This window comes from Antrostomus carolinensis, unplaced genomic scaffold (assembly GCF_000700745.2).
Source record: "Antrostomus carolinensis isolate BGI_N321 unplaced genomic scaffold, ASM70074v2 scaffold31499, whole genome shotgun sequence".
Lineage (NCBI taxonomy): Eukaryota > Metazoa > Chordata > Aves > Caprimulgiformes > Caprimulgidae > Antrostomus > Antrostomus carolinensis.
The window spans coordinates 1-23,045 of record NW_010338406.1 but is presented as its reverse complement, the minus strand read 5'-3'; the positions used below and the strand labels follow the sequence as shown (position 1 = coordinate 23,045).

Here is a 23,045-nt window from a genome sequence, read left to right as displayed (position 1 = left end):
ATCCACTGCTTTGCCATCATCTAGCCACCATGAAAAGATGCAGAAAAATCACAGGTGAAGTTATCATCCTTCAATAACATTTTATTTAGTCATAAACCACTGTATTTTAATGATAGTGAAATTTAAGACTGTTTACGTGCACCTACAGATTTACAAATCCCTAGGTTTCACAAATCCAGTTCATCTGCTATATTACACAAATACAGATAGACTTTGTTTTCCATCTCCCTACCTGCAAACAAGTATGTGTGTGATAGGAGTTCTTTTGACCGGTCCATTGCGACTGAAGGCAAATCCAGGTTGACGATGGATATCCTGGGGATTTCCTGCATAGGAGCCATCATAGCACTCATTGATAGACACGTCTATCCTAGCACCTTTGGGATGATACTGAAACAGGTAATTGCAAATATACTTAGCAAACAGTAATGACAATACAACAGAAGGTTTAAACAAGTAACCTTTCCAATTCCGAGTACCTTAAATATCACCTTATCAATAACTTGACATAACTCTAGTTTCCTTTTACAATATCCAAATAATTTCTCGCCTCTAGAAACAAATTACACTAAAGCTTCCTTGCTCTGCACCATTTTACTCTTTTATATAAAACCACTCAGAATAAAACTAATTATGAAATTAAGGAAAACATCCATCAATTTACTCTAGAAATTAGAACATTTCTAACCAGCTGAGTGAAGTTTCAGAATAATAATCTGAGCAGGGTAGTGGGTATAGGAAACTACACTATCTTTGAATAAATAGGACAGAACTTCTCTTTAAGGTCAGATTGGTAAGAACAGGTCCTTAACAGCATAAGTAAATATAATACTGTCTTTAAATGTCTGCCACCTTCCTAAAGCATCAACAGACTTCCAGCCAAATGCAGATTACATTGCTTTCTACATCACGTAAAAAGAATATAGTAATGCAACAGCTAAAAAAAAAAAGAAAAAAAAAAAGAAAAAAAAGAAATTAAACCCACATTTCCCCCCCCTCACGTAACTTGCAAACATTCATATAACATTCAAAGGAAGCTGAATTTAACCTGTAGATACAGTCCTACAACTTAACAGGCTAGCAACAGAATCAATGCATCTGTAATATCTGAGACAGACTGTACAGGGTTTGATAGTGCTGAACTACAAAAAGACTACTTACAACATAATTAAAAATAAATCTGCTGTGGCAAAGTTTAAGATGTTTGAGTAAACTATACAGTTTCCGACAGTTCAGTGTGCACCATGGGCAATGCAAGTCATCTCGGGCTTCAGTCTGCTGTCTTGTGTTGTTGTTATAAAGGAACTGATGCAAACAAAGGAATAGGTGGTATTAGCATCAAATGTGTTTCATTCATTAACCTCCCAACCCCCAAATCAAAGTTGGACATAATTTCAGGAAACCTCTACAGTAATAGTAAGTTCTTGGGAATGCTACATCAGCTCAGCGTACCAAAACACTGGTATTTCAAGAATTTTTTCCCCATAGGGAGACCACCTGTTCTCCTCCAGATGTCTAACAAGAGACGTCCTTTGTATTTTGGAATGTCAGATGTGCCCACAGGAAGATTAGTTTTCTAAAATACTTCCTGTAAGAAGAAATATGTGGAATGGTCTTTAATATATGAATCTGAGACCCTTTAAGGCATCCACTAAAAAGGCAAATGGAAATTTCCACCCAACTCAGAAGAGAAGTGAACATTTTAATTTCATGCAACATTTACAATCTGGTTTTTCCTCTCTCATGCTAATTTTCAATACCTGGTAAAATATTCGCAACTTTTGTCGAGGTTCATTTAAAACATCTCTCTCTTTTCTTGTCTGAAGGTCTGTTGGTAAGGATTCTTTCACAGCTGAAAAAAACCCCCCCACATATAGATATACATTACTTTTTTGAAAAGGAAAAAAAAGACATTGTTTCTTACTCAAGTATGGAAGTTCTCAGAAGGGCACGCTGCTGCTTCTTCTCAGAAAGAAGTGAAAATTCTTCACTTTCAATTCTTGTGAAAGTAGAGAATCAAGACCTCCTTATCAGCAACAAGGAGGTCTTGATTCTCAACCTTCTTCACAAATCTACAGGCAAACCCACCACTTTTAAACACCACATTTATCTCCATTTTTGGAGAACCTTTCAGAGAACTTAAAAACTGTCAAGTAAAACAGAACATTTCCCTTACTCCATTTAAGCAAATTGAGAATTCTTTAGGTATAGCTAAAAGCAGGTGTGATTGGGAAATAAAAAAGAAACACTGCTTTCAGGTGACTGCATTGGAAATACATTGCTTAAATTCAATTTCAGAAGTTTCCCAAGTCACACAACAGATAAAACAGTATGAAATGCAAGTAGCAAAAGATTTAACTGAAACTTTAACCCCTAACTTTTATCCCTCACTTACTGTTAATGTGTGTAATGGCACTGCTCAGTTGCCTCTGAGCCTCTTCCATACATTTCAATCTCAGTAAGATTATTCGATTCCATACAATTAACAAGAAACCCCACATATCTAAGCAGGTTTATAAACCTACCCTCAGGAGAACCCTGACACCTACTTGCTTCTGAATGGTGAAAAAGATGGCAAAACAAGTCCCAGCTCTACTAACATATTGAGATCTTTTAGAAGATGCACTTACTTAATATTTAATATTTTGGAGAACAAGGGAAATTTCATTCTCTTTCTGTATGAGAGAGAGGAAGCCTGACACTTCAGCCTGCACCACATCAGAGAAATCAGAATTCCATGGCTCAGTTACTTTGAGCACTTTGTAATTAAAGCAAACTTAAGCTGCCACATTTAGAAAGTCTTTGATGTCTTTATTCGACTGGTCTACCTTGGGAAATATGCCAAAGTAAAATGACAACACTAAATTCATAAACCCTTGGGAAAGATGCACAGGAGCTTTTTCTTTTACTATCAGAACCTTTAACTGATAGAGGTTTCCTACTATTTTCACTCCTTGCTTGGTATTCAGAGACTGAAGGCAGCACCACTGTCATCAACACCCTACAATGCTGCGCACCGCACTACGATGTGTTCCTGTATTGGGACTGCTGTACTATTCTGGAAGGTGGCCCTTGTTGTAACTTTACTAATTTACTGGAATACTTAGCTTCTCTGATGCAAGGAAAAAATGAGTTCTATCAGTACATTAGCAATGCAGCATTGCCATGTCCCTATTGCCTCTCTATTTATTATGTAGTAAACACCTTCAAGAGTTAGTCAACATACCACCATTTCTTTTTCAAGTCTGAACATAAAGCTTGACTAACAAATTACAATATAGGTCTCCAAGAAACTCTAAAATACAAGGAGGTCTGGTAGGAGGAAGTAAAGAGAAAGAAGAACAACTTTTACAGCAAAAGCTCGAGTACTTCCCCACTTCTGTTGCCTTTCTTCTATCGGAACTTCATGTTTGTGTGCATTAAGTGTCAGCCATTCATCCCTATTTAAGAAACCTAAGCCTCTGCAATCCCTAGCTCAGGCAAAATATTCAGTTCAGAAGACAGGAATCAGTCTTATTTAAATATTCTCATACTCTTTCCAAAGACAAAGATGTCTCTAGGTTGGCTGAGGATGTTAGAGATTATTCTAGGCAGTGGCTTCTGCACAGGTAGCAGTGAAATTCTTCTTGCTCTAACTTTTGTATTACTACACACTAAAGCTCTAAAAGTAGTGAAAAGAATTGCTACTCTTGGAAAGTCTCACCAGAGACGAGCTATTGTTGACCCATCAAGTTTCCCAACACATATATTAATACAACTGCATAAAAAGCACATTTGGAAAAGCAGGGGTTTTTTGGTTTGGGGGGGGATGGGGTGAGGGTGTGTGTGGTTTTGGTTTTGTTTTTTTCTTTTCATAATAATCATTCCCTTGCAATCACTACTACAGCTCCAAAACCTCATAGTTATATTTCCAACATGCAGACTGAAATACTATTTTGCACAAATTCTCTGATGAACCCCAAAACTCCAAGCAAGACAACTCCTCACAAACAGTGCCTAGCTACATACCCCAGAGATTAAGTCTGGAGACAGAACCACTGCACTCCAGATAATTACTTCTATAATAGGGACCTAGGAGTTTCCTTAACCACAGTCTCAACCTCGTTACAAGCTTGGAAATACTGATCACACTGAAGCTAACTGGGTGCCAGTCAAGTCTGGGTATGTTCTTAGGTGTTTAAACAACAGGAGCAGCCTGTTGCCTTCTGTACAATTTAAGTTTTCCAGCTGTCCTTCGGCCTCACCTGCCAACACAGTATTCCAAGCCAAAGTTACAAATAACTGTGAGCAAGACAAAAGAAAGATAGCATCTAGGCCAGCCTCCACTGCTACTTCAGAATCAAAGTGGAGTTTCAGGTTAAATATGATCCTGAGACAGGAAACTGCTATTTAAAAAAAAAAAAAAAAAAAGGACACAATGGTAATTTCAAAGATGCCTTTTCTAGCTAGTGTCAAAAAGTATTTCAGTAATAGCTTTTTTGAGCTAAGCTCTGGGACAGCAAGGAAAACAACATGTTTTCAGAAACATATTAACAAAATTGCAATTAAGCAACAGAACTGAATTAATAACAAAATTGTATTTAAAATGTAAAAACTACATTATGCTTAATTCCTTGATTTTATTATAATCAAATAGTATGCTACCTGCTGTACAGCTAGATCCCTTTGTGGTGTTGTGTCACATTTCACAGTAGCAGCTACATTTTCCAAGAGATAAATATATCATCTGATAGACACCTTTTAAAACTATTTACACTACAAAGCATAAAAAAGGGAAGTTATTAATACTATAAATCCAAATATTTATAGAACAGTAATTAAAATGAGTACAGCAAAACAGACAATCCTAGAAGTCCTATTCACAGATTTTCCTCCAATTTATTTCACATCAGGATTTATGAGGATTGTATCTAATCACTTCAATACTGTCATGACTTCAAAGACCCCACTATTTTTAGCTTTCTAACTTACCTTAAAAAAAAAAACCAACAAACAACTGTACAAAAAATAGGATACAACAAAGCCCATTCATTTTTGCTTTTTCATGTTTAAGATTACCTGAAGCAGCTGCACCAGTGAGTCAGGAACCCTGAAGCACAGAAGTACTAAGCAAATGATTATTCAGCAGCAAAACAAAAATTTGCTTACCTATAGTCTGAGTAGGTTTAACAGAATTGGGTTTGTTTTCTTGAGGGAGGCTTTCAGAATTTCGTGTTGCAAGAGGCTTTGCTATAGGAGCTGTAGACTTATCATTTGTGTCTCCTGTCCAACGAAGAGTAAACTGAAGTGTAGGTCCCTGAGAAAATGTTTCAAATGGAGGCAACCTCTGATGGGAGAATAAAAAAAACAGTAGAATCATTGCAAAACCAGAAAACAATGTGCATATCAAATCTGGGTGATTACACATTGGCCATAACTATTTTTTTTTCTCTTTGGGGTAGCACTTCCAGTATGAAAAACCTCTCTCACATTCTCCCAACAACAGAAAGCAACCATATCCCCCTCGCAGTTTAACAAAGTTATAGCAGTTTATATATATTTTCTTAAGCACATTTACATGTGGAGGATCTCCTCATGATCTTCCTAAAAGCTGTTCCTAGCTATTTCAATTCCATTTTCTTGAACACAGTTTAACAGAATCAGAAGCAGTATTCCAGGTAAAGGCTGAACAGGATAATAGAGCTTGTAACTAAATTTTTATTATATACTTTGGATCACCTCTGCTTTTTTCATAATTATATAATCATGTTGATACACACCTACTTTGCACCCATCTAGAATTTTTATATCCTTCTCCTCAGTCCCTTACAACTTATACTCTCCCAGGACAGAGGAGTGTGTGACTGTAAGTGTATAAAATCAACTGCATTCACTGTATCACCAAGCGCTGATTCACCTCAGTCAACAGCTTCTCTCTGTACACCGCTTTCGCCTACACTGACACACCCTCTTCCTTCATCACTAAATTTCATCAGTCTTTAAGGTGTGTAAGATCACACCTATGAAAGCTCTGGGTTACTTTCCTTCCCCAAAATATTCTGCTTCTGCAGTTTTTTTCCTTTTGATTTGTCTGACTTGAATTTATTACCATAACAAACATTTAATTTGCCTGATTTTATAAGACATAAGTCCAGAAGTCATTGAAAGAGACAGCTGCCCTACCTACAGCAGTTAATATCTGATCGTATTAATGATCTAGTATAGCAAAGCTTTCCTAAATAGAGATAAATTAAAACTTATGTCCATACATCTTGAAAGAGAAGTACTATTTCCTGTTCAATTTAATCCATTTTCAGAGGAACAGCCACTGACTACACTTTGAATTGTGTTCCACCTTAATCCAGACCATTTTAAGTGAAGACAGCCACTAAAACAATCCATACCTTCCCATCAAGTATTGTTTCCCATGTTGCTCTTTTCTTGCTAATGGGACACTCTTCCATTTCCTGCATGGCCACTTCGTATTCCCCATCCAGAAGTTGCAAGCGCCTGTCAAGATAAAGTATGTATTATGAGTAAAGCAGCTCATTTTTATTGTTTTCCTATTAAAATGTAGAATTTGTTTCACAGGAAGTATGTCTCCGTGAAACTGAAGACAGATTTTCAGAAATATTTATTTGGCAACTGAGTGTGAATCTTAGGTAAACACCATCCATAACAAAAAAAAACTGCCTCATGCCAAACATGAACGCAAAAGCCTCCATCCAAGCGATTCCAAGAGATGCAGGGAAGCTAGTATTAGTTTTGTATTAACAATATGATGGGAATCATCCTGTGAAGAAAGAAAGACCAAACTTAATGACACCCCCTCCAAATAATCTCTTATTTATTTCTGCTTTATTAATAACTACTCTGTTCTAGCAAACCAGTATGATATCTCATCAGACCTCCAAAACTAGAGAATCCTGCCTTTGTATCAGAGCCATACCAGATGTAACCTTAAGAGGACTTAAACACAGTAAATACAAAGTATGATGTTCTCAAAAAGCAAACAAAAAACCCCATTTTACATAGATTAGAATGGATAATTCAAACATGTAAACCAACATGCTGCATTTTCACTTTCCTCCCTGTCTCATCCTGCTTCCTCCTATGGAGCAGTCTGTTCAGTGAGGCTTGAGAAATTCTGATTTCTACTTCAATAGTTTTATTTTGTTGCCACTTGCTGAACAGCACAGAAGAAGCAAAAATAAAATAAAGAACATATTTTAAAATCTAACATTAAATAAGTTCCTAATGATTAACAGAAACAATATTTATTTTTAATAATATTACCTGTTTTTATCAAATACAGTCATTTGTGCTACAAATGTCTTTTCTCCATCTTCACGATTTGAAGAGTTTCTTTTTCTTCTAGCTGGAAGCTCCTCATTGACATCTGTACATAAGAAATATGGAATTCAATTACTATATAAGCATAGATTTTAAAGACCAAACAGCTTCTACGCAATCGTAAAATATAACTGGCTGTTGATGATGTCAGATGTGTCATACAACAGAAAAGGACACAGTATTTAGTGAACAGCTCAATGGCAATGGAAGGAACATTTAGGTTAACAGCAACAATATTTTAGATATGTTCCCATAAATTTATAGTTTGGTCATATTACTGTGTCAGCATAAAGAATCTGTGATTTGATCTTCCTCCTCTTGTAGCTATAAAATATTGAGAAAGGAAGTTTTTCATTCTACATGCACTCTCCAAGGCTGTAACATTTGTGATATAACATATAATGTCTTGATAAGATTAAGAAAATAGCTTTTAAAAATTTGTTACTTTTCTTTATTGGCTAATCTTTTAGTTTTGATGAGAGACCACAATAGCACCAACAGCTGAGTCACTAGCGACCAGTGTTGCTGGAGGTTTGATAACAGTCACAGTGACCACAGGGCTCTCTTACATTATTCACCCTTCAAGAGTGTTGCCTCACATGTTAGTAAATTTGGTGTTAAACTCAGATAAACACAGAAGCAGTTTCTAGCTACTACCTGTATTTTAGTACCATCTTGAAGAAGACTGAAAACAGATGAAAGCCAATCCAGTCACTATTACTGGCCCTTCTCAGAGTGTGACCTACACTGCAGATCAAGACAACCATATACGTGCCTACAAGATAAACCCTGTAAAAGCATATTTAAAGATTGAAGTTACCAATGTTTTCATTAGTTTCACCATTGATCAGTCCATTAAACTCTCTTCTTCCTGGGCGAGTTACTCTGAATAACAATGAATAAGACTTCACCATATGGCTGTTGCTTGGTTCAAACTCATTGCTGGAAACTGCAAGTGATGGGAAGTTGCCTGGTTTTATTTGGCTGAGGTCAGGGTTTAAAGGCACCTGCTTTTTACCTGTAGGAACCTGTCTTATCGGACAACTGACGTCCTGTAGGAAAACAAGAAAGCTAAGGTTTAGGTTTTCAGAATACAAAGTAAAGACATTAAGTGTTAAAATTTATATCATTTATGAACTGTACTTGTCCTGTCATCTTTTTTAAAATAAGCCTTGTAATAGATGTAAATTTTAAAAAAATCTAGAATCAGGTTTTAAATGTAAAAAGATATTTGAAAGTGTAAATAAAACTAGCATTTTATAACCGCTTCTGGCAGCAGCCATCTTTCTCTAAGTGATTAAACTAACACTAACACGAGGCATTCAGAAAGATTGTAGAACAGTCATTAATACTAATTTAATTCTGTTTACCTAAAGAAATTAAATGTTTTGGTTATATATATATATTTCAAGGGCTTCCTATCTTCTCCTTCCAATATTACAAAGTGCACTTTGTCCTATCTGGGAGATAAAGAACCACTTACCTAGGATTTATTATATTCAGTATCTCTCAAATAGATCATTGAATACTGTGTAGTATTAGAAAAACAAGGCAAGATGGCCTAAGTATGAAACTTGCAGCAAAACATTTAAAATAACCATCAGCACTGCCTGCTTCTCTCATATTTATCCATACTATAGCAAGTTACAAAAATTGGCTAGAAACAATATTAACTCTTAAAACTAAGTCAAAACACCTTAACATTCTTAGGGAAAATATACAAAGTTCTGACTGCAAATCTTTCCCTTTTTGGTTAAAAATTACAGCATGCATTACTGAGCCTTCCATATTCCCATAGCTGTGAAGATAATTTGCCAACTGGTGTGAAACAAACATAGCTGAAACAGCAAGAAAAAAAAAAAAAAAAAAAAAGCTAAAAAAAAAAAAGATGAAAATTGTTTATGATTCATAGTAGCTAAAATCTGCAACAATGGAGATGATGAATGCAGAAAACAGGTACAGAAAAAGCAAGGAAAGAGATAAGACTTGGCAGATGACTAGAGAATTCAAAACAATTACAACTTGTTCCTTTTTATTTCTAAACTCTAAAAGGCAGAGACTACTTTATGATTTTGTGATTGCCTGGTTTACTTAAGCCTCTGGACACCACTAGTTTAATGATGTGATACAAAAAAAATTGAAGTAAGAGGTGGCTAAAATTCACAATGAGTGAGTCTGACTTATAACCAAGCTATATTCTATTAACAAAGCTGATTTTTAAAAAAAAACTTCCAGTTATTTCCCACAAAGCAGAGCAAAATCCATGTATATATACACACACACACACATATATACATATCTTCTTAAGAATCCCTTACCCAGTCAATAGAAAACAACTTGAACAGATTAGTTCTGAAACTTACAAGACTAAATTAATCTGAACCAAAGCATCATTTCACCATTACCTTGCTCTATGGCAATGTTAATTAGATGTTCCAGAATTAGGGAAACATTTTGCTTCGATATATATTAATAGTTTGTCAAATCGTTTTTACCTTTCGTTTCTTGTGGCAAACTTTCACAAGCAGTACTTCCAGGGTTACAGAATTTTGTTCATTCTCCGAGTTTTGTGATGGCTTATCTAAACAGAAAAATATTTTCAGTTCTGAGAAAGTGAAGGTCTATTCAATGGTGTAAATCCACCTGTAGTTACTTTTTAACCACAGGTACTTCCAGGCTCAAAGACCTTTAGTCATATTCTAAGTTTCAATTCTCCCCAAACTTACTGCAAATTCCCACTTGAGAACATACCCTACCTAACTATTCCAATAGGAGCAGATTAAAAAGCATAGTTGATCTCCAATACTTAAAAGAGTAAGGTTGCTACCTTTGGCATTGCAGAGAAAAAGGATATGGGTAGATTTAAGGAAGTCAGAATACACTAAGTAAAGATAAGTCAAATTATTTCCTATAATTTCTTTTTTTCTTTACAGTTTGCAACCTTAGAATTTGATTTGTAACAAAACTTAAGACCCAGATGCTATCAGATAAGAAAACAAAACAGAAGAAAAAAAACCTTAACGATTACGCAGGGTTAAGTCTATGCAGAATAGCTGTTAAAAGACTCTTGAAAGAACCTGAAAAAGTCTCAGAAAATAAGGCTTGGCTTCACAGTCTCTGCACTACAAATTTCCTAGAGCCTGGAATCTTCAAGACAGCTATTACCAGCAGTGTGATCAGCAATGCCAATTAAGAAGTGCCTTACAAAATAAATTTCACTGTCTAGTAAAAGAATCCTTGATCATGTGAATTTACATTAATCTGGAAACGCACCCTCATAGGGAAAAAGAATACAAAGATAAAACTTGTTTATATATCTGGTTAAAAAACAGAATTTCTTTCTGTAAAAGAAATTCTGAAAAACAATCATCAGCCAAAATCGAATGAATCTACAAATTATTTCTGCTCTTTTAAAATCCTACAAATATTATGGGCTTAGGTTAAAAAGCACAATGGCTTCACCTTAGCCCACGTCACAAAGAATCTGACATTCAATTAAATACTTTGTTATGCTCATCAGATATAAAGAGCAAAGCTTTAGCATAATAAAGACAAAACCCATGTCTCTTCACTTGCTTTCCTCCTGACACTATACCCACACTGAACAAGCTTAACATGTTTAATTTGAGAGAGAGTTGTGGTAACTCATCTAGAGACACCAGCAGTTTTATGAATCAAATGGATTTTTTTTTTTTTAAATTGTAAACACGAAACATATTAGAAATCTTCTTACAGAAACTTGGGGTGGAGGGGACATCATATTAGAAATCTTCTTACAGAAACTTGGGGAGGGGACACAACCAAAACTCCACCACACTCTCAGTTTCAAGGGTTTCCAATATATTTTCTATCCAGACAAATAAGCATATTAATTGCACTAGCTTCATTCATTTAAATACTTTCTATATTTAATATTCACTATAGTATACATTACTATTGTTACCGATATCCCTTTCTATTGTACAAATGACCATCAGGCTCTCAACAGAAGTACTCTCTCTCAAAGTGAAAGTTTTTTATTGTTAACAGCAGAATCACATTCAGTCTAAACGTTCAAAAAGATACAGAATGTCATCAAATATATTACCATATTGAAACAACTACTACAGCCCATGTCTGTGTAAGCCCACCAACCGTAAGAGAAAAGCAGTAAGAAAAGGAAGGTCTGTCAGCAAAGTCTATGGAATAACTATCCCATCCACCAGGTATTTTAAATTCCACACATGAGGTTTACTACTACACACTGTCCTGGAAGGATCAGATTTTGAAGTTACATATGTGAATTTAAGACACACCAGCAAACCCTTTCCTCCACCTTTATTCCACACTTCTCCATTCTTATCACTAGCTGCCCCAAAAGTCTCTGGTTTCCCAGCTTAAATGCTGAAAGCAACATACAACACAAAGTTCCTGAGAGCAGAAATAAGATGAACACTATCCATTGAGATCAGCAATATTCTGAAGTTCCAGAAGCAGCATGTTCCTAATCTACAGATTTGAAGAACTTGCTCAGAATAGTATTACAGTTTAATAATGAAGCGATTCTGAAATCTAGACATTTGAAACTTTAACTTTCAAACATCCTACTGAATAGATCTGGTTAAGCCTAAGACACCTTGAGGGAATATAACAATTTCCAAAAAACCGTACAAAACCTGTTACATGAATTGTATTGGCTTTTACAACTGAAGACTACGGTGCCATTCAGAATATTTTTAACTGAAAAATTAGAAACACCACTTAATTTTCAGAGATAAACAGGCTTTGTTTTTTTTTTTTCCAGGGAAGTAAAAAGACAGTGTGAGCTCACCCATGCCTGTACAGCACAAAGCATGCCACTTCTGCTTTCCTTAAAGGAACAGAACCCTTCATCTGGTCTGGGAAGGCCAATATTGTAATTTTGAGAAGTAAAGCCTTATGTGCATAAAAGACACAACAGAACGACTGCAGGTCACGAAAACGTGATTTCCATTGCTTTTATAACTGCTGACGTGGCCTTTGCCTCATTTCTAGAATTACTTGATAAAACTTATTCTTACACTTCCATTTCAAATTAAAAAACACTGAATCTTTTGAGTGTTTAAAAACACTCAAGTTTTTTTTAAAGCTATTTCAAATACCCCAAAGACACACTCCCATAAAATCACTTTCTTCAGGAACTTTTCAAGGTCTGTTTCAGTTTGAAATGATGATGACTTGAAGTATTTCTCAAAATCACTGTTTTAACTAAAACCCCTAATTAGCATTACAATTTCACCACAACATATTTAAAGTGCTATTGAAAGTATTGTAACTAATGGGACAATCTGAGCTTAAATAAATTAAAATCTGCATCCAAACAGCAGAGATTCAAAATATTCCAATATTCCTCTCACAGATCTAAACTGATTTCAAAGGTGCTATACAAATTAACAGTATAATGAATGAATTAGCAAACATACCATTTTTATGGAAGAACCCAGTAAACGTAAGTTGCAAATGAGCAGACAAGCTAAACAGAAAAAAGAAAGGAAAAGTTAGAACAAGTAATTTCTTCTCCCAGCAGCCACTCCATTCCCTGATGTTCAGGACAGGCCTACACAAGAGCCAGAACTATCATTAACTGGTCTGTCTTTCAAACCTGGAAACTGCCTGGACGCAGCAGCTGCAACCGACACAAAGCTGCAGAACAGTTTTCTCTTTACAACTAGTTCTCTCTGTAATCAAATCTATTACCTGATACATTAAAAAAAAAAAAAAAAAGAAATAAAAATCAGAGGTTTAAACACTCCAGTGGAAGGGTATTGTCTGCAACAGAGCTTGCCTTCACAGGCAGGCAAACATTTCCTGGACCTTCAGCATCAACAGAGATGAGTTTTGCTGAAAGTTGTCTAGAACTTCAGCCTGAACCACGCACTTGGTATTGAATTTTCTTTTTTTTTTTTTTTTAAACAAGTATTTTAAGTTTGGTAAGCAGAATCTTTAAAACAGGGAAGCTACAGCCTTAGAAATAAAGATTACTCATCACATCAAGTCCATATCAGCTATAAGATATGCAATTAAAACAATAATTGCATCTGTTTTGTTTCACAGCGTTGCAGTTCACAGCCTAGACTATTCTGCTGACTATAGACCCATTTTACTTCAAATTGTTAAATTCGGAATACATTTCAGCTAAAAGCAAGTATTCATAAATATAGATTAAAATAGGTCTCAAAAACACTTAGTATTTCTGAAGTACATAGTATTGAACAAAATATCATCTGACACACTAGAACACCAGATACAGTTTTGAGCACTTGCACTGATTCCTCAGGAAGACACAACCTGACATTCAACGCCTCTTTTTAGAAACAAACATTCCCGAGAGATGATCACCAAGATGATGATTCACTGAGATGATCAGTGAAAGTGCCCAACAGCTTGAGCATTCAAAAGCCTGCATCTACACCAACCTGCATCATTCATCCACGTCGCTTTTCCAGAACAGTTCTAGACTAAAGTAATTTTTTTTACAGTTTTGAAAGCACAAAACCCAACACACACAAATCAATATTCTGACTATTTTGTTTCAACAAGATCCTTACTCTTAAAAAAAAGAGAATATTTACCTAGCAAGTATCTACAACATATGGAGCAAAAGATAATTAAGAAAAATAATATACAGTAAATCTATAAAACCTCTTAGAACACAAAATCTGTAACTCTGTTTCAGAATAAATTATATCTAGCATGGCTGCCCCTGAAGTAGGCTAATTATTTGTAAACATTATGGAAAAAGAACACCTGCTTAAAAACCAAGCAAACAAACACACACCACAAAAAAAACCATCCCAACAGGTCTTCACACATTCCAGCAACTTAGGTTAGTCTTTAAAACGTCTGGTTTTGTTTTAAAATTTCCAGAATGCTTTGCATTTCATGATCTACCGCTACATTAAATAGAAAGGTTTTGGCAAATTATCTACAGTCTTTCTACCAAAAAAGGAACACAAAGACAGGATCTCTGACTGAATCATATAGATTAGAACAAAATTATTCTGGAAGTCTTACAATGGATCGGTTAATTTCCATCATACATACTTTCACAAAAAGCTTTGGCATTTAATTCATACATAAGGAATATAATTTTAAAAAGTTATGGTCATCATTTATCACACTCAAATATCACAAACACATTGTATGCTACATCACTTCTCAGTGAATAAGCTTTTTATACCATTTTATTTCAGCACTAGGAAACCTGTCAAGAAACAACAGTCCAGGTGTATTTGCTGTGCTTTCTTTTTGTCATCATTATAAAAACAGGCTGGGATGAAAATCAACTAAAAAGCATCAGTCACAAGTTTCACATCTCTGCTGAACTTTGACTTTCACCAAATACAATATGGCAAGGTCAGCAAGAGTTCAGTATTTTTTTCCTGAAGCAGACTAGTAAGTCCTGGTAAAATATGAGTTTTATCTGACATTTAAGTGTGTTATATAGTTTAAAGTAAACTCCCGTGGAAAAAAAACCACCTGACATGATGCAGCCAACAACTACACTACAATAAAGTTAATTACCATTTCACAATTAGAATTCACAGAGTAAGCCCCCACCCCTCAAAAGTAACAATTCCATACGGAATTAAGACTTGAAATTATCTATTTGTTAAAGGGGAAACACTTATTTGGATAGAACTATGCAATGGTTCGATATGAGATCGATGTGGGGTCAGACCACAAAAAAAATCTCAGACTATGCAATATTTCTCACAAGAAAATCTGAGGGGAAAATTTTAAGTTTTGCAGCCTTTAAGGAAAACATTTTATAACTAGTTACTCTAATCAGTAAGATCTTTTTAATACTGTTAAGTTTCAGGGTTTTTTGTTTTGTTTTCACGTTTTGCATTTAAGTGGTTTGGGGTTTTTTTTTTTTACATCACTATCAACCAAAGGTTAAAAATATCAAGTATACAACCAAAAAAAACCCCAAGTAGTACAACTTCATAGTACCAAAAAAGAAGTCAGGGCAAATACCTATTTGAGGCTTCGATACACATTTCAAGAAATGGCATAATAAATATTTTAAAGTTCATCCTGACATTGCTTTTCTCCAAGTTTTTACCTGACCGGCACACTTAACACACACACTCATTTTAAGATTTTGGAAGCAACATTTCAAACAGTAAGTACCCTGCTGCTAATAATTACACTTTATCACGTTAATTTTATCAATCAAAAAGCCTTTTGATTTAGCACATGCATGTGCTCATTTGTACATACACATAAATACACATGCAGGACAGTACCTGTGAGATTCTTGTTCTCCCTTCATTTTCTCTACTTTTGATAACATGTCATCTACTTTGAATGTTTTCCTGTGAAGAAAAAGCAGAAAGAATAGTTTCACATAGCCACTATTCCCATAGTATGTAACAAGAAAAATTATTAAACCTAAACTTTGACTTAATTTTCAGTCTAAAACTGTCTATATTGATAATTTCAGCCTTCTGTTCAGAAAGCACCTTTTTATACCTTTTCAGGCCTAGTAGCACACTTGTGCGTACACAACTGCACACAGCTTCTCAAGCAGTATCAAAATAATACACAGAATTAGACACAGACCTTTCAGAAATAATCCTACTGCTCATCAGAACTGTCATTTAACAGCATCATATTCAAACTTTGCAATGAATGTGTCTTAACCATATTCCAGCTCTGGTCAAAGAAAACCTTCCTGCTTTAGTGACACCTATACCTACTAGGAACTTATGTGTCAGCTCTTCAGTCATTGCTATTTTAATCTTGATCATAATACTGAAAAACATAAACCCTTCTCTGGCAAAACAATTAAAAAACCTAATTACAAAAAACCCCTCTTCTTTCTCCACAAAGGTATGTTAAATGGACAAAGAACAATCAATTCTGACACTACTTCTAGAGCACGCTCACAGGAAACAGGATGACAACACCAACCAATGACAACAATGTGATGGAGAATAATCACTTCAAATCACTTCTCTCTGTAATTCTGACGTCAGTCTGTTCATGCTCATACGTTCATCCTGTTCTACCATACATACAATTTAATTTAAAGTTCACTCATGAACAGAAGTTATTCAATAGTTTCCAGAACTGTCTTTGAATTTTTCTATAAAGAAAAATTAACGCTCGGACCTAGATGCCAACAAAACTGAAATCAACTAGAGTGACAATGCCAGAGCTGTGAGGACATCCTTCCTTTACATTGATACCTCAGAAAAATGAAATAAGAACACAAGATATTGCCAAATACTGATTTCTTGTGGGGAGAAGAACGATGACATGCTCTGGGGAAGTGGGAAGCACCGTCGACAGAAATATCTTGACTGAAGGGACATGATGTCACACATTGTCTACATTCAGCATGTAATGCATCTGGATGATTTAGTTACAAATCACATGGTGACTAAATAGCAATACTGGACAAGAAACACTACACAAGTACATGGCTGCAGGCAGATAATGAGAAAAATAACTATGATTTGTGTAGTAAACAATCACTGATTCAAAGCTCTCCTCAGCCTAACGTTCACACAGATGACAGATTCAAGAACTGACTCACCTACACTAAAACATGGGATTATTAAAATGAACATTACAATGCTCAGCTTTAAAGCAATAGATGTTAATAACAGAGGAATTTGCTGAAAGTTTCAGAAAGGTAAAGAAGTCCTTGCGTGCACTTTGCCCAAGCTCATCAAAATAAGCCACTGTTCTGCACAACAGCAAGTGGTACACTTCTCTTCAGAAGGCTGTCTTCAAACTAAAGAACTGCTTAAAACAGCTCTAGAGCAAAGTTGTGTCATGATCAGATTATGAGTCAGAAACCAGCTTAGAGACAAACATGTTTCAGGAATGGGGGAAAGTTTAACAATCTTTCATAAAATATACTAATATCTGACACAGCTTGTGAGCGTTACTGATCTAGAAAGAACAATGACGCAACCTTTCCTAATGTCAAACTCAGGTTAGTTAAAACTAACTAAAACTAAAAATCTTTCAGAAAAAACAAAACCACCTACTAAAAAACCCCCATTAAATCAAAATTGTTGAAGTTAACTTGTAAGAACATAAAAAAAAAAAATACAGAAACACTTTTACAATGAATTACTGGTTTTATGTTACCATGTTCCCATCCAAAACAGACAAAATTAAGTTTTTGTAATAATCACCCTTAACATCCAGGATTTCAAGACAGCATTTACTCATGCTGTATGTGCATCTTGCGCATTCCTTTCTCCACCCACTCTTACTCCAGTCAAGCACAGTAATAATCAACAAAGTAAGTCACATCACAGCACGTCATTACTCTGTCAATAAGTAAAAAATTATTCCTTTATCCAAATATTGTACGGGAAGCAACTTTCTTAAGTTAGTAACTTCTTTCCAATGCCATCATTTAATAATATAGTGACACCTGAAGACAAGACCCACAGGCAGAAAGCCCATTTCAGTTCTCCATGAAGCATCACTTGACCCACTGTATTACCCCTCCAATGATAAGCAGCAACTTCAATACTTTTTTAGCCCGACACATGCCCATTAACTTATTGCCTATTAACATCTTTCTATGCTCTAAGCATTCTGGTCTTTATAAACACCTTCTCAGTATTAAACATACAGACCAATATAAATGGTAATTTCTTGGTAAAAATGCAGTTTTACTTCCCTACCTCCAAGTGATAAATTTGTCTGGCATTTTTCTCAGACTACCATAGAGCTAGAGATAAAAGATGTGGAGCTCTAATTACTATTGTGACAGGTAAGTTCTAGAAATTCAGAGATAACTTCTTTGTGTTTTACATATGATACTGTTTAGTGAAATGGCAATCAAAACAATGATCAGCAATTTCAAAATAGCAGAATTAAGACATTCTAGGGGAATGAACAAATATACGTATATAGTCATGGTCCACATGATGCAGTTCCAAAAGATACTTCTTGGCAAAGAGAACTCTACTGGCTTTTTTACTATACTGAAGCTAGATACATAACTTTTTCTTAATATAAGGCTCAGGAAGATATTCTATTCTAGTTCAGATATTTTTCCTCTTTTCAAGTCCCCTTTTCACCAGAATAACAGGATCATCTACCTTAACCATATCTATTGAATGAAGAATGGCAACTAAGGTCTTGTGTGCATTTTTGAAGTGTTTACCAGCACAGATGAGCAACAATTCTCCCACTAACCTCCTCTGCAAGTTCAGTTCAGACTGTTTTGCCACAGTCTCTCAGTTTTGCCATTACATCTAAGTAGGCCAAACTACCTTTAAACTACAACTTCTATGGTTTTAACTAGGCTGAAAGAGAAGGACCACAGCACTAACAAAGCATGGAAAAGCAGGAGAGGGGGACCCAGGGGAAAAGAATGCACTTCTTCACAAGTATTTTCTGTTTTTCCCCCCCTTGGCTCACTTCTGTTGCATGATTGTGTTTTTATAAAGAAAACATACTGAAATGTTTTACTTAATCTTCCTAGACATAATTACCAGAATTATTTCAATAAACCAGTACTGTCAGAAAACTAGTGACTGAAAGGCTATTAAGCTATCTGTTATTAAGACACACATTAGAAAATCACAGTTCTAAAACAAAGTGTTAAAAGAACAAATAGAAAACAGTATGTTTCAAAGAGAAACTAAGCATTGCTTGTGCAGCTGAATTTGAACTCGAATTTGAAACAGCGGACAACACAACGTACATGCAAAGTATCATTTCTTGTTTCTCAGCAACTTACAGCAGATAACCAAAGAAACAGATTCAGGTAAAAGAACATTTTAACTTGTGATTGATTGAAATGTGTCTAAGTTATAAGCAAGAACTTCCTGTTGCATAACTTTAGTTAAAAAAGAAAACTGAAACACTCTGAACATTATTTCTTAAAGTTTGGCTCTGCCCTATTTTAAAATAGCAAACAATTAACTTCAGTAACTTTTGTTAAAAAAAAAAAAGTAAGCAGCAACTTCATGTTTGGGGGGGAAAAAAAAATCTGATCATTACCTGTCTTAAGTACCAAAAGTTGTATGTTACAGATTCAGTTTTAAGAAAGTTACATTGGAGCATTAAAGCTAATGGCAAGAACAGTAAACAATATCCAGGAGATCTGAGAATGACAAATGTATCTTCTTTAATTTAAATAAAAGTGTGCAAATTCTATTGCTCAACAGATCATTCAAATATTACCTTCCTCAGATACAAATACAGCTCGAATTAGAATTGTCTGCACAATCAGATTTTATTGCTATTCCTTAAGCGTTCATGATTAAGTATTTCAGTCCCACAGCAACTGTTTCCAAGTGATAAGAACTTTACTGTTAAAATATTATTTTAAAATAAGTGTTCAGGCTACACAAAAATCCAAAGTGTAACAATTTTCAGTGAGGGGGAAGTAACTGGAAGGACTTTGCAATCCTGCTAATAAATAATGTACACTGCACTTTTCACTCCGCAGTATTTATATATTTTAAAGTCTACTGACATGCAGCTGTAGCACCTCACATGACAGGAATGACTATTTTTCAATGTCAAAACTGAAGCCCATTTCTCAGATGTATCCAGTTCAAAGCAACCTATTTGAAGTGTTTGCTGGACTCTCTGTAAAATGCTATAAACTGACCTCCTTCGTTTTTCAGCTTTTAAAATAATTACAGAAAGAATTAGTGGATCCTTCCAAGACTAATTAACAAAACCAGTAGTTTTGTGTTTGTTTTTTTAAATAAGCAGTTAGGTTACAGTTTAAACTGTTTCACATTACGATGATCAAGCGCCACTGATTACAAGAGCTCAGATCTTACTCAGTTTCCTTTGTTTTTTAAGAATTTTTTCCCCAAAACAGAAAACAAATGTGGGAGAATTAGGATTCTGCGGATAGTTATCCACATTTGAGTACTCCCAGTTTCAAAAGAAGTCATAAGCATAAAGTCATACACACTTTTAACATTGCAGAAAAATTCTTAGTTCTCAGAAATCAAGTTTGAAGTGGTTTTTGCCTTTTTCTTTTTTAAGTTATTCAAAAAGAGAAAAGAGGAGGTCACCTGCCCCACTATTTTTTTAGACTTTACTTGAATAACATTTTAGGATTACTTTTCAAAAAACAATTTTACCTTTTGATATTTGTTCGGGAGTTTCTGTGGGACATGTAAGTGAGAGTTCTGTGCAAAATTATTGGCTGCAGGAAAAAAAAAAAAAAAAAAAAGAGTTATGCTTTAATTAAAATTTCCTAGTAAATTTTAGTTTCCTAGTAAACTCCAAAGTAAAGGAGTGATAAAGACCAATTACTCACTGCTATTAGATTCCGGGTACGTAGAAATCTGTATATCTGTGTTGGTTCTAAGAAAAAGAAACACATGTTATCCAATATACCTTATACCTCCAGAGAGAGAGAGAGAGTCTTACAATGATAAAAAAGGATCTAATTTAGCTTGTTGATATTTTTAAACAATTATCACGAAAGTAATTGTTTAAGTGAAGCATCACAATGTCCAAATAACTCAAGTTAACAAGTTAAAGGTTACTCCATCTACTGTATAACACAAAGCAACTCCTTGTTTAAGTTCCCATAAATCAGTAGTCACAGCTCAGCTATGTCTGCTCTTGCTCTCCACAAAATAGGTTTCTTACAGGCTTTATATCTTCAAAGGGCAGAAAATACATCTCAGCATATTACAACCTATTACTGAATAGGTAAGTTTTCTTCATGATCTGAAATGACACCAAAACAGTGCACTAAATTTACACAGTTGGACAATTTGGTATCTGATTGTTTTATCCTTCTGGAAAGTACCAAGGTCACTTACACGAGGTACCAAAACAAGAACGGGGATTGTCAGTTGACTATGACATATTACGGATCATTCTAAGCTAGGAAATTCATTTCCAAAGCCTTTTACATTCGTAGGATCAGAAAAATGTTGATTCTGGTAAAGCAACTACTGTTTCAAAGTGCAAACAGAGGGAGGACAATACAGTCAGAAGCAATACTGACATGAAAGGACAGCATCCTCTGAAATAGGTGTAATAACCAAAGTTCAAAAGAGCAAGACTTGCCTACAGAAAAGAGGACCTTGAGTTTAGTTTTATACAATTCTGTTAAATCGAGATAAAAAAAAGGGGTTTATCTGAATCAGGTAATATCTGACAAGAATTCCAATCTAAACTGAAATACATCCTTCTTAAACTGAAATAAAAGTCAGCTTTGTTAGGTAATGTCGGCAAGAAACTTGGAAATTACTTTATAAATAAGCACTTTAAGTGTAGAGAAAAAGATAGGAGAATGCTTTGATGCCCATGCTAAGGCTGCAGCCACTGCCTCCATTTCCCATGTAAAGAAAACAAACAACTATTTATTTTTAAATATAGAACTTTATTTTCATATGACTGCAAAACATTTATTTCAAATAGCTGGAAACCTTATTGTCATGTATGGAATTCTGTCATTAGAAGAGAAAAAGGACAGCATTTTATATCCTTCATTCAATTTTAAAGATACGATTCAGCCTTGTGTCTAAACTTAGGACGCCAAAGAATCTCTTATTAGCGAGACATATTATTATTAGAGAAGGAAATCTTAAGATGATCCCCGTATTTCCTTTAGACACCTAATGAAAACCAGTAAAATTCTGCTTAATGCAAATTATCATAATAAAAATCTGTATTTTTCAAATCAAGATTAAAAAAAAGAAAGCAATTAAGAAAGATGCACTTTGCTAGGGACTGAAAATACAGAGTAGTCACAACTTTTAAAGAAACATCCTGGGTTTTTTTAGAGACTAAAAAACATAATTATGATTTAGAAAGGTATGAAAACATTAAATTACATGCACAAGGACGTAATTTAATTTAAAGACAGTGCACTGTGGCTTCAACTTCAGTTTTCCCAAGCAGAAAAATTATGAAACGCACTTTTCAACCTGCAGACAGACGTACATTTCACAAGTCCGTATTACTCAGCAAAAGCCTAAAATAAATCTTTATCTTTTTCTAGCATATGACCTTGAAAAGGGACACAAACATTCAGGAAGAATGTGATTCAATACTACACGTGTTCGGATTTTTTTATTCCAATATTTACTGATTGCAGTTTTCCCGTAATATTGACCCTGCAGAGTTGATGTGACACATTCACACTGTAACTCACCCCTGGTCACCACCTGCACAGCTCTCTGCTCCCCGTGTCTGACAGACCCAGGCATGGGCAAGAGAATTTTTTCCCCCCCTCATCTCAGACACGGAGCAAAACTCTTAAAACTCGTTTGACACTTGACCTATTTGCAGGACAGTATTTATTGAACATATAGTTTTATTAACAGGGGTAAGGATCAAAGGACCCCACGTTATTAAGGATTTGAGATTCCAACACTTCCCCAGACACGGTCACTGTCTATAGCAAGTGAGTACAAGCAGTGACAGCACCAACCCCAGAACCTGATCGTGTATTTAATGGGGCACTAAAAATTTCCTTCAAATCTTATCGACTGCACAGAAATCTTTTCGGACAACGCGGAAGGTTTTTTGCTACACTACGCTTTTGAGTCAGATTTCCATAAACAACTTTCAGGGGCATCCAAGGGGGATTCTCGTCCTATTTGGAACTGCCAAAGGGTGATGTGTGGGTCGCAAAGGTCAGTTTCCAGGATGAAATCTCAGCTAAGGGACAATTATTGCCAGACAAAGAAAAAACAAGTACAGTGAAGTCTTGAGCACATCCTGCC

General features: G+C 35.2%; 1 protein-coding gene across 1 annotated transcript; it reads right to left on the bottom strand.

The window, feature by feature from the left end:
- Positions 1–228: 228 nt before the first annotated feature.
- LOC104518020 (polycomb protein SUZ12) lies at positions 229–20,664 on the bottom strand (the record flags this gene model as incomplete). Its single annotated transcript, XM_029086881.1, is given in 13 exon segments — positions 229–390; positions 1,162–1,305; positions 1,761–1,852; positions 5,149–5,326; positions 6,384–6,489; positions 7,276–7,378; positions 8,153–8,384; positions 8,816–8,860; positions 9,828–9,913; positions 12,774–12,823; positions 15,603–15,671; positions 20,439–20,503; positions 20,618–20,664. Coding segments are annotated over 13 exon segments (1,379 nt in total), but the record flags the coding sequence as incomplete, so codon positions are not given.
- Positions 20,665–23,045: the final 2,381 nt, after the last annotated feature.